Raw genomic sequence first — 13,726 nt, 5'->3', positions numbered from 1 at the left:
ATTATTTTGATAAACATACATGCACCAACGGAAGATAAAGATGATAATACTAAACATGATTTTTATACAGAGTTAGAACAGGTCTTTGATAAATTTTCTCAGTATGATATGAAAATTCTGTTAGGTGACTGTAATGCACAGATTGGCAAAGATGAGACATTTAAACCCACGATTGGTAAAGAAAGTCTTCATGAATTAAGTAATGATAATGGTATAAGATTGATTACTTTTGCAACCTCAAAGAATTTAATTGTGAAAAGTACCACTTTTAAACATAAAGATATCCATAAATATACCTGATCTTCACCAGATGGTAATACTCATAATCAGATAGATCATATTCTCATTGATAAGAGAAGACATACTAGTATAATTGACGTTCGTACACATAGAGGTGCTGACTGTGCCCGTGACCATTATTTAGTAATTGCTAAATTAAGAGAAAGACTCTCAGTGATATATCATAAGCAACAAAATCTAAAAGTTCTAAAATTTGATACAGGAAAGTTTACTGATGAAAGAATTAAGAAAGATTACCAAATTAAACTGTCAAATAGATTTGATGTTTTGCAGGATTTAAATGATGATGAAAATATAAATGAAACAGACGTAAATAAGAATTGGGAGCACATACGTAATGCAATAGAATCAGCAGCTAAAGAAAGTATAGGATACCATAAACCGAGAAAAAGTAAGCCATGGTTTGATAATGAATGTCATAATGTAATAGAAATAAGAAATCAGGCTAGACTTAGGTGGTTAAATAACTCTGATGATACAAATCTAAACAATTATAATAGAATAAAGCGAGAAGTTAAGAGATTACTTGAAAAGCAAAATTAACGAAATTGAAACAAACAGCAAATATAAAAATATCAGAGATTTATATAAAGGTGTAAATGAGTTTAGAAAGGGGAGGCAACCTAAAGTAAACTTGATAAAAGATAAAGACGGTGATTTTCTAGCTGAGCCAAGCGATATTCTAAATAGATGGAAGAACTACTTTAATGACCTTTTAAATGTCCATGTAGGAGATAAATCAGAAGTAAATGAAATCCACACAGCAGAACCTTTAGTTCCAGAACCTAACTTGACTGAAGTTAAAGATGCTATTAAAAGGCTAAAGAATAACAAAGCACCTGGCATTGATTTAATACCAGCTGAGTTAATTAAATATGGTGGAAATTCATTAATATGTCAAATTCATAAATTAATTTGTTTAATATGGAATAAAGAAGAAATCCCTCAAGAGTGGAAAGAATCCATAATTGTTCCTGTGTTTAAAAAAGGTGATAAAATGAACTGCAATAATTACCGTGGAATTTCTCTACTCTCAACAACATATAAAATATTATCTAACATTCTTTTAACAAGACTAACCCCATATGCTAATGAAATTATAGGTGATTATCAATGTGGATTTAAACGTAACAGATCAACTACAGATCAAATTTTTCACATCAGACAGACACTTGAAAAAAAGTGGGAATATAATCAAAATGTCCATCAGCTATTCATTGATTTCAAAAAAGCATATGATTCGGTCAAAAAAGATAAATTATATAATATATTAGTCGAGTTTGGAATAGCTAAGAAGCTTGTTAGTATGATAAAAATATGCATCAGTGAAACAGAAAGTAAAATTCGCGTGGGTATTAATATGTCTGACAAATTTACAATTCATGATGGGTTAAAACAAGGAGATGCATTATCTCCATTGCTCTTTAATTTTGCCTTAGAATATGCTGTTAGGAAGGTAAAAGAAACTAAAGAAGGACTAAAATTAAATGGTGTGACTCAGTTGTTAGCATATGCAGATGATGTAGACTTACTGGGGGATGATGTGAATACAATTAAGAATAATGCTAAAATATTTTTCAAAACTGCTAAAGAGATAGGTTTGGAAGTTAACAAAGAGAAAAGTAAATATATGCTTACAGGCCGAAACCAAGTGTTAGGTAATAATCAAAATCTAATTATTGATAACAACTCGTTTGAACCCGTTTCCAAATTCAAATACTTAGGAGTAATATTAACAAATGAAAATTATATTAAAGAGGAAATAAAAAGTAGGCTTAATTCAGGAAATGCATGTTACTTCTCTCTTCATAAACTTTTATCTTCTCGTTTAATATCTAAGAAACTAAAAGTTAAAATATACAAAACAGTAATTTTGCCTGTAGTATTATATGGATGTGAAACTTGGTCCCTTACATTGAAAGAGGAACATAAATTGAGAGTATTTGAAAATAAGATCCTTAGGAAAATCTTTGGACCTAAAAGGGATGAGGAGACAGGTGAGTGGAGTAGGTTACATAATTTAGAACTACATAATTTGTATTCATGTCCAGATATTATTAGAATAATTAAATCAAGAAGACTTAGGTGGGCAGGCCATGTGGCACGAATGGGAGAGGAAAGAGGAGTTTACAGGATTCTTGTTGGGAAACCAGATGGTAAGAGACCTGTAGGAAGGACAAGACGAAGATGGAGGGACAACGTTGAGATGGACCTAAGGGAAATCGGTAGGGATGGAAAAGAGTATATAGATCTTGCTCAAGATAGGGAAAGATGAAAGGCGTGTGTTGCTGCAGCCGTGAACCTTCGGGTTTAAGAAGGCTAGAGAGTTAGTTAGTTAGTTAGTTAGTGTTATGTCTAGGGCCCGGGACTTTATGTTATAACATATTTTTCGATTGGCTTCGGATTTATTATTGGGGTGAGATCTTCACATATCTGATAAAAATCAGCCGAAATAGACAAACTTGACAAAGCATATTTTGATATATTTCACCAATTTTGCGTTTTTACAACATATTTCTTCAATTTTGTTGTAATAAGACATATTTCTGTATAATTTCGTAATTCTCTCGCACATAATCGGTTATTTCATATTTTTTTCTTCGTAGCTTTAGCACAACGGATAGTTCATATTGTCGATGGCAGGATATGGAAATTACGGAGGAAGAAAGGTGCCGTCTTTTCTTAGTACAGAACAATAATACCCCACTTTTTTTTATCCCGCCGACAATTGATAGCCATGCAAACATTATTGAGGCAAAATATTCTCTCTCATTGTTGCACGCGAAGTAAAGAAGTTTCGTTCTCATTTCTTTGCCTTTTTCGCTTTTCACAAAAATCAGTCAAAAGTAAAAATAACACTAGGTACATTACAGCCCCTACTCTACTCTACCGGGTATGGGAGAAATTCGAGAGTACTGTTGTGCATATTTTTGGCTTTACTGGGAATATTTCTGCATTTTTCTGACATATTTGTAATTTTTCATGACATAATGACATACATATTTTACAGTTTTATAGGACATAAAGCCCCGGGCCCTATATGTCTAAGTTGGCATCACTGTGACAACCTTATGTGAAGAGAAAGACAGGAAGCTACAGAGTAGGGATGGCCAAACCGATCCGGATCCATAAGTTCCGGATCTGGATCCGGATCCGAAAATCCGGATCCAGATCCGGATCCGAGAGTTTTGTATCTGATTCCAATTATAATATTACCACATCTTAAAAGGTATTATGATCTTCGATTACAAAGAAATTTTTCATTAGTTAGTCCTACAAGATTTTTTCAAGTGTTGTTCCTAAAATACTTTGCTACGCATCGGCTAACACACTCGTGCACAAAAATAATCTTACTTGTTTAACATAAAATGTCAGAGGTGATTTTGTAAATGCCACTGAAATGCATATGTGTTCATTCGAATGTATTGAAAATGGAAGCACATAAATGTGAGACATTCCATTCCAGGCTGAAACCTTTAACACATTTAACAAGATAGAAAGAAATGTTATACAAAAATTATACAATTGTTCTACAGTTACAGTTTTAAAAATTAAAATAAAACATTATAATATATGCAGTGTTACATAATTACAAAGTGTAAGACTAACAACCTGTCGCGAAGTCCTACAACGGCTGGGGGTCGGTCGGGCTGACCACCCGTCCCCCTAGTCTGGCTGCAGATCTCCACGCCCCCTTGGTGGCTCGCGTGGGAGGGAGGCCAGCAGTCGGTAGGTAAGCCTTGGCCCGATATTAGGCTGTTGCGCTATTGGATTATTATTATTATGGAAGACTAACAAGGGAGGTTATCTAAGTGTCCCCTTCCGATTTCAATTAAACTTGCCAGGTGTATAGGGGGGCCCAAAGAAAGACATGCGTGTCTTTTTGTTTCGGCTAAAAAACGGTTCTAGGTGGCATCCTCCCCCCCTTCAAATGTCAAGATGAGGACAAATTGAAGTGAGGATCTGACCCCTGTGTTCCCCTCCGATTTCCATTAAACTTGGCAGGTGTATAGAGGGGTCCAAAGGAAGAAATATGTGTTTTTTTGTTTCGGTTAATAAACTGTTTTAGGGGGCAAAACCCACCTCAAATGTCAAGATGAGGACAAATTGACGTGGGGGTCTGACCCCTGTGTCCCCCTCCGATTTCCATGAAATTTGGCAGGCGTATAGAGGGACCCTATGATTTCTGTTTCTTCCTATGCCATATTTACGTGGTTTCGGGGTCAGATACCCACTTCAATTTCTCCTCATCTTGACATTTGAGGGCGAGGGTTGCCTCTAAAACTGTTTTTTAGCTGAAACAAAAACACGTATTTCTTCCTTTGGGCCCCTCTATACACCTGCCAAGTTTCATGAAAATCGGAGGGGGACACAGGGGTCAGATCCTCACTTCCATTTGTCCTCATCTTGACATTTGAGGGGGGGGTTGCCCCCTAAAACAGTTTTTTAACCGAAACAAAAAAAAACACGTATTTCTTCATTTGGGCCCCTCTATACAAGTGCCAAGTTTCATGGAAATCGGAGGGGGACACTTAGATACCTCCCTTGTAAAGGTATAAATTACAAATCGCTCACTCGCGCACACACACACACACACACTATATATATATATAGCTGTATATACGTATATACTCGTATGTATATTAGCAGATAACAATATATTATAATCACAATCTTACTTTCCAAAGAAGCGCTCATGTGGGATGGCCAAACGGATCCGGATCCGAATGTTCTGGACCCGGATCGGGATCCGGAACCAACCGGATCCGGATCTGGCTATCCCTACTACAGAGTAAGTAATGAGGAAAAGAAGCAGGAGAGAGAGGAGGTGAGGAGAAGAGAGAGGAAGGGGGAAAGAGTAAAGATAATATAGCAAAAAAAGTGAGAGTGAATAATGAATAAAGACATTTATTTCATAGTTGACTGAAGAAACGAGCATATGCAGTGCATAGATTTATTCCCCTTCATTTCCCACAGAAACATTCAGATAGATTCCTTGTCGTGAATCTTGAACATGGCCTTTGCAATGGCTCCTTTCCTCAGAGTGTCGATAGCTTCTTTGTACTGCTCCAGGGAAAAGGCCTTTATGCCGAGCTTCTCGAACTGCAGATACCTGCAAGAAACGAAATATATTTTCATTTTTAAAAAAGTAGCCATTATTCCCGTTAGATATAAACTACACACATGGGCGTCGCCAGAATTTTTTGCAGGGGGGTCGGGTAAATTATAAAAGTTGAATAGTAGAAAATTAATAAGTATTAGAGAACCACGGTTATAAATGTTATTATACAATAATAAATATTATAAACTAACAAAAATAAATTTTATTCGAAATAATAATAATAATAATTAATATTAGCTATTATTATATAAATGGGGAGGCTCGATCCACCAAACGAAACGAGTGAACACCAGGATAACTATTTTCCATTATTCCTTTTGCATTTTATGCAGTTAGTATCTGAAATTCATTTTGATATTAACTTTTGCGCGTCTCGTTCAAGAAAAGGCTTTAAATGTTAGGGGGATTATGTTTCATAGAGTATGTTGTGTGACCTTTCTACAACTGTAATTCTTAGAGTTTTGAAAACTGTAGAACTAACTGTTCCTTGTATGAAATGGTAGAATATAACCTTGTTCGTGTATTTTTCATTCAATGCATTTTAACTTTGATTATTCTCTTCGAATACTAACTAAATGAACTTTATTTCTGTTCTTAACAAACTTTCGACTTTCTTGTATCTTTAAATAAACAATGTCAATTTCCAGGGGGGTCCACCGACCCGTTCGACCCCCCACCCGCCCATGACTACACATCATCATTGGTGTTAAAGAAGCAGGGTTTTGTGGGAAGAAAGGTTATTTGGGAAGGGTCTCACCTTTTCCCACGACGAAACAAGGATATATGACGTCATAAAAACAATATTAAGAAACTGCAGAAAAAATAAGACAACGTAATTTATTCTAATTGTATGAATGGTAACCTAACTAACTATGACTAACTAACATAACTATTATGACTAGGAAAATGTATTATCTTAGATCATTGTCAGATAAGAGAAGAAATCTCGAATCAAAATTGTGGACAATATTTTGACTGGCAAAACATCATGCCTAAAAATATTATGAAATTGGAACTAAAATACCGGTATATGGTGTTCGAAATTATAGACGCATTATATCAGCAATGCATAAATACTATAATGGAAAGAAATCATTTTACATAATCTACTAACTCAGTATAATGTCACTAAGAATAACTGAATGTATACATATTTTGTTTGAATATTCTGTTCCTTCTTTAACATTAGATTATTTTTTACTGCCCTTCATATTTTTAAATCTCTCTTGTCTTCGTCAAACAAATTGTATTTTATTATTATGATAATTTTCTTCTTTTCCTTTGTGAAATTTGATTATGAATTTATGGGTAAAAGCTCTGAACTTTGGAATTTCTTGCACACAGCACTATAAATACTGTTTAAAATAAGGAATTAATCAACTGAGCTTTGTAGAAACCTTCTAGACTTATTCTTAACCTATGAGGTACCGTGGGATATAAATATTGCTCGGGAAAGTATCCATTTTCATTAATGTTTCTGTTGGACGGAATGATTTTTTTGTATGCTGTTGCGGAGGTTGTCAGCAGCTTGTTTAGTGTTTTGTTTCAATTCTTGAAGCTCTCATTAAGCAAAGCAAAGAGAATAAACGTGGCGATGTATAGTTTGCTTGATTATACCCCATACTCACGCCCTACACTGGTAACCACTTACTTCGATCCCATGGCCTCCACAAGACCGATGGCTTTGTTGAAAGTGAAAGGGTTGACGATTACTCCAATGATGGTGAGCTCCTTCTTGAACATCATGTAGGGTGAAATACTGCAACGAGAACATCGCACCTTAAAGCCCTCTGAATACCACTTGTTCATGTCATATTACAGTTGAAATGAATTACATTATTGATAGAAACCAAACAAAATAAACTTATATATAGGCAAATATGAGGGAAATACAAAAAAATACATCATACAGAATAAATAGAGTAAAGTTGATTGGAGAAATGACGGTCCAATTTTAATGATTCAGTTTTTAAAAACATAATTATGGCGCATACTTATTCATGACGTGACATACAGGGTGACCCATGAGTCAGTTAACAAAAATGTATTCTTTACATAAACCAGTTTCACGCAGGTAAAACAGCGCGAGCGAAAAATCAGGCGAAGCTCAGTGGTAGTCGACCTCCGTGGCGGAGTGGTTAGCACAGCGCGCTACAACGCCAGGGGTTCCGGGTTCGAGTCCCGGGTAAGACATGGGTATTTGTGTTTGTCCAAATGATAAAAAAAACACTGCAAATTGAGATAAACCGAGAAATGAAAAACTGAGAATAAAGTGAAGAACGGGAATACTGCCGCTTAGGGGTATTCCTTAAATAAAAATAATAATAATAAAAAAAGTGGTAGAGCAATGGCACGGAATGCCAAAGACCAGGGTTCGAGTCCTGGTCCAGACTACATTTTTCGTTGAAAATCTACGTAGTACTTCTCCTGTGTGTGCCTAATTTAATCGATTGACATCTATACGCTGGGAGGAACCAGGCAACATCGACGTCTATAGTGTTTGAAAGGCAACAGATCCCGTTGCAGTAGCACTTGCAGTAACGATTTCACACAGGTAAAACAGCGCAAGCGAAAAATCAGGCGAAGCCAGGCCTGCTCGACAGCTCAGTGGTAGAGGAATGGCACGGATTGCCAGAGACCAGGGTTCGAGTCCTGGTCGAGCCTGCATTTTTCGCTGAAAATCTACGGTTTTATTTTGTTTTACAAACGTAAAGTCATGCAGATATTATTTACACATGATAGTTGGGTACACTCACTAACAACAACAAAAGCTCAAATAGATACTGCTCTTGTCAAGTGGTTACTATACTAGTCAATGGAGAGGCGAATTGTTGCTATTGTTAACCTGCACACACATATACTAAATTCGGGAGAGTTGTAAAATAATAAACACATTACTTTGTGATGCCTCTTGAACGACACTTACGCCACTTTTGCCTCTGGTGGAGCCACCCCGAAGATGAGGTACCGTCCTCCAGGCCGCAGGTAGCCCATCGCTTCCTCCATGGCCGGGCTGCAGCCAGTGCAGTCGACCACAACGTCAACGCCCCAGTCGCTCTCGGCCACGCGCTTCTTGATCTCCGTGGGGGCAACCACTTCGTAGCCAGTGCCTGGAATTCGAGTCACTATCATTATTGCATTTACTGGAATAGTGCTACATCTCCATGGCTACTTCTACAACATACTTTTTCCAATGATGAAATATAATGGAGAATATATATAATATGAAAAGGAGTCATTAGAAATGAGTCATGAATACATTATAAAATATATCCAAGCACACACACACACATAATCCACGGTTTTCCAGTCGGAAGGGTGTCTGACTGCCACACGGGTCAACCGATTCCCAGGGTAAGTGATTTCAGTTGGGAGTTTCTTCCCTACTATGTCCCTGAATAAAACTACTTTGGGGCTCATTCAGCTTTTACTCATTGGTACGCAGAGATAGGGTCAAGCCACTGACATGAATTAATAATGATAATAATTTGATTAGCCTGAAGACACAGAAAGCAACAATAAATAAAAAAATATTTTTGTATATTTTTTGTTACATTTTGCACTATTAATGTACTGAATGAATGAGTTTTGGGTTTAAGTCCACTTTATCCACAGGAAGGCTAATCGGGACTCTACCTAGTCTAAACTGGAATCCGAGCCACTTGTGCCTCCACCATGCATCGAACTGTTAATACACTGAAATGCGTAATTTTTTCCATCCTGTAATTAACTTTTATATACTTCGTTATATAACAATCTGTGAAAGGGTGAAATTTTGTCATGAAGTTTACGTTGTGTGTGTAATTTCTCGCATAATGAAACTATTTATGGTGGGGGAGGGGGGATTTTGAAACCTCACGGAGCATTTTTCCCTTGAATTAATAGGTAGAATACGAAGATAAGAATTTCTTACTGTTTTGTGGTTTTTGAACTGAATGTTTCAATATAACGATTTCTCTCCTTTCAGTATTCTGTTGGAATAACAATTAACTGAATTTTCAGTCATCTACTTTTCTCTGATTTGAAACGAACGAAGTGTATTTCAAGAGGGGTGGCTTCCCTCCCCCCCCCCGTCCCACGACGCCCATGCACACTGGAATTCTTAAACTCGAGTACCCCACTGATCTCACCTAACTTCTCTGCCAACTTCCTCCTGGCCTCCTGCGGCTCGCTGATGGTCACCTTCCGATGGCCGTGCAGGTGGAAAACGGCAGCCCAGAGGTTGCCAATGATGCCAGCTCCCATGATGAGCACTTTGGACGAGTGGGGGACGTGGCCCAGACGATCCCATCCATGGGCAACGCAGGATAATGGCTCACAAAGGGCTCCTGTAAAAAATATATTTACACACATTTTAAAATGACAGTCAAAAGTAATGAAATCGATATATTCGTATTTATAGTATGCATGGATATAGGCGTAACTTGGCGGGGACAAGGCGGCACTTGCTCCCCAAAATATCAGGTTTATTAAAATTTACAAAGTAAGGATATTCTGTTAAGCTCCTGAGACCTGAGGATCAAAGAAATAAAGAGTTATTTTTATGATTTCTCAATTGTGGTAGTTATTTAGCAAAATTGTCCCGGACACTGTTTTTATGGACAACTTTTTAACTCTGTCCCTCCAAAAGTTAAGCCCCAAGTTCAATTCTGCATCTCCAAGCGGGAAGCCACGAGTTACGTTCATGTGCAATGATGTACCGTCACATCACCGTTTCATCATTCATCATCGTCGGTACAATATCGACGTAAAATAACTAAAATAGATATGCACAATAGAGTGCCCACTGCACAGGAAGCAAGAAGAGGGCGGTACTTCAAATCATTGTTGTAGCTTGTTGTTGCCAAATTCGAAATTTATAAACTCCTCCTTTAAACAGAAGAAATGGAAGACTACAACTCACTTAATTTTCCTTGAGTTATAGCACTGAGTTTTTCAAACCCTGGTAAGATACTATGTTTGTCCCTTCATCTATTACAACAAGCTATCATTTATCCTCATTGCCGCGAATAAGCCAAGGGCTAGAAGAGCACCGCAAAACAACAGAAATGGAAATAAAGTATCTCCTGAGACTTTAAAGGTGGTTTTGCTTGAAGATACAAGAAATCTACATACCTACGTTAAGCGGGAGATCGGAGGGAAGTTTATACACCAATTGAGAAGGCACCTTGCAGTATTCGGCCCATCCGCCATCTTTGAAATTGCCGACATTGTTATTTGGTCCTTCACTCGTACAAAAGTGGGGTTGGCCTCCAGTGCAAAATGTACATTTTCTACAGGCACTGTAAAATTCAAGAAGAATTACAGAAATTATCAATGATGTTCGTTTACACATGAAAATAATAATGGTGAGCTATGGGACACTTTTTTTATATTTACGAGAAATTTTAGCCATAACGAATTTGCTCAAAACGACTTATCTGAAGTGCCTGTTGTTCAATTAACGTTGTTTAAAGATTATTGAATGTAAGTTAATGCATTCTGCAAAATAATTATTTTTAATTTAAAAAGTTGTTTCATTATGAAGATTTCGCTGGTATTTCAGTGAAAAATGGACGTTGATAGGTGCAACCGTTCCCGAGATATTATATTCCAAATTCTGAATTTCTTATGCTTAGAATTTGTTATGAAATATTCCCGTGAATCTTCGTGTGGTTTCCTTTCGCTGTTGTATAGATATTCGCAATAGTTTCGTGGCTACGTAAGGCTGTTTCCCATTGTAGGCATGACAATAGCGAAAACATGTCACACGAAAATTCATGTGAGTGCTCGGGAAGGAATTATAAGCAGATGTAATTCAGAATTTGGAATATCATAGCCTAGGCGTACCTACCGACTTCCGGTCTCCCTCCCACGCTTTCCTTCGTCACCTCTAAGCGTGGATATCTTCAACCAGTATTGGAATAGTCGGGGGGTCAGCCCGACGTATCCCCAGCCGTTATAGTAGGTCTCCGTGACCGGATTACGCTCACTCACTCACTCGGAGCTCCCCAATGTCCTCACGATTGTGGGTTGCCACCGGCCCGAATAAATTCCGACCAGAGCCGGATTCGAACCTACGCCGTCCCGCAGCGAACGATCTCAACACGAGTGAACGTTCCATCCTCCTATAGCCTTTGGCAACTGATTTCCATACAAGAGAACTGTAAGACATGGCATGCCCCCAGACGTTTTATTGGTTTATTTATTCAAATAATATCAGGGGAAGTATTGTGATTAAAACCGCGGAAAGAGGGAAAAGGAAGCACACCCCTCCCGCTTTTCATTTGAACCCTGATCACAATTGACAAAGTAGTGGTTTGAAAGTGTTGTAATTTCATCATATATTTTCCGCTAGATTTCACACGTTCCCATATGTTAATGATACTTACTCGTTGGGATCTACAGCCACCTTGTCGCCAACCTTCACGTGGGTGACTGCAGACCCCACACCAACCACCACGCCACTGAACTCGTGTCCCATGGTGACAGGGATCTCACTGCAGCTCATGTGGCCCTGAAAAAGCACCACAAATCAACGCACGCAAAAGGTATATTCTACCATGCACAAATTTTGGATTTCTACTTCTATAATTTCTACTCAGTCACAATCTTTTTACATGCATTTGGGGCAAGGCTACCAAATTCTGCAAATTAAAGCTGCGACATTTGCCTCATACGAAATAAGTTACAATCTCAAATAACATTTTGCATATTGTTTGAAAGAAAGAACGTTAAGCCTACATCATGCATCACAATAATTAAAATATTAAGCTGAGAATAGCATAAATTGTTAACACCGTGTATAGCAGATAATTTTACAGATTTATACTTTACATGCTCAGGTTTTAAGCATGAAAATAAATGAAAAATAATTATTTTCCTTTGTTGTAATAATGTAAATAATTATATGAAGACTTATATTATTACCAGAAACATAAATGAAATACATAGAAGCCTTCATATATTTATTTTATTACATTTAATAAAGAAATTGAAATTCAATTGACAACAAATTGTCTGTAGAAATTAACTATCACAGTTAATTTTCAAGTACCAGTAGTTTCGGTATACGAGATGCTAAGGATTGGGAAATTGAGTTTGGGATTTCATGATTTCTTGTAGTGGTATAGGATTCCCTATAGTTACTGATATGCCATGGTACTAGCGCGTACTAGTCAGCCAATTCCGAGGAAAAGCGGTTCAAAATTTCGAAGCTTCCCAAGTACGCTTCATGAGGTGAAGATTGTCCAACTGCCCGGTGGTAACGTATCATTTCCAAGCACCCTTATGTTTCGAGTTCGAATCCCCCTACTTTATCTTTTATTAACTCCAGCAACTATTTATTACATTTTATTGATTGCGAAAACTCGTTTTTTATTTGCTGTGCGAATTATCGAGAAATAATTTTGTTTTCTATGGTTTTACAATAATTACCACTCTGAATTGCGAACAAAAAACGGATATAAAAGCATTGATTGTCAATGGTAGTATCCTTTTGTTTTGTTTATAATTTTTTCGAAAAATAAAATTTCTTTCGCAATACATAGTACTTAATATTTTATCGAATATAACACGTGGATAACGTAAATGTTGAATTTTTTAAAAAACTATCGTGAAGGAATCATTTTCATAATTAAAATTTTTAAAAAACATTGAAAAGGAACATTTTCCCCCAAGAAGAATTAAAATAAATTTTATTTCATCTTTAATTCAATACATTATTAAATGAAATGTAATAAATAGTTGCTCGAGTTAATAAAAAATATAGGTGCAATCGAACGGGAATCGAACCCAAAAGCTTTGCCGTATGAAACTCATACGATACCTTCGGCGGGCCACCGAGACAATGCCTTTGCTTTATGAGGTGTGCTTGGAAAGCTTCGAAATTTAGTGTCTCTTCTCCTGGGAATTGGCTGGCTAGTACGCGCTAGTACCTTGTCATTTGAATGCTGCCTACCCTATCAATACTCGAAGTTTCGTCCGAAACTCAATTTCCCAAGCCGTAGACTTTCGTTGTGAGTTACTTTCTAAAATGCGTAACTATAATTCAGTTACCTTTAAGAAGTAACTTTCCGAACACTGGTATTAGCGTAGTAAGGCTATGTCAGTACTTACGTCCATGACGTGCAAGTCGGAACCACAGATACCAGCGTAACCAACTCGGAGCACCACATCATCGGGACGTTCTGCTTTCGGAACGTCTATGGCTGCGAGGGACAAGGAACGCTTCTTGCAGTCAAACTGGACGGCTTTCATGTTACTCATGTTGGACACCTCGTTCGTTCAGACAACGTTCTCGTCTAGGAAGGAAACAGAGCAAAT

General features: G+C 37.3%; 1 protein-coding gene across 1 annotated transcript; it reads right to left on the bottom strand.

The window, feature by feature from the left end:
* Positions 1–5,192: 5,192 nt before the first annotated feature.
* LOC145986796 (uncharacterized) lies at positions 5,193–13,726 on the bottom strand. Its single transcript, XM_083121232.1, has 7 exons — positions 13,520–13,726; positions 11,794–11,918; positions 10,538–10,704; positions 9,553–9,750; positions 8,349–8,532; positions 7,074–7,181; positions 5,193–5,413 (listed from the first exon to the last, which is right to left on the bottom strand). Exons 1-7 carry the CDS (start codon positions 13,667–13,669, stop codon positions 5,284–5,286), a joined length of 1,062 nt encoding a protein of 353 aa, XP_082977358.1. The 5' UTR covers positions 13,670–13,726; the 3' UTR covers positions 5,193–5,283.

Source organism: Lepisma saccharinum, chromosome 4 (assembly GCF_977018435.1).
Source record: "Lepisma saccharinum chromosome 4, izLepSacc3.1, whole genome shotgun sequence".
Lineage (NCBI taxonomy): Eukaryota > Metazoa > Arthropoda > Insecta > Zygentoma > Lepismatidae > Lepisma > Lepisma saccharinum.
This window is presented reverse-complemented; position numbering and strand designations above follow the sequence as displayed.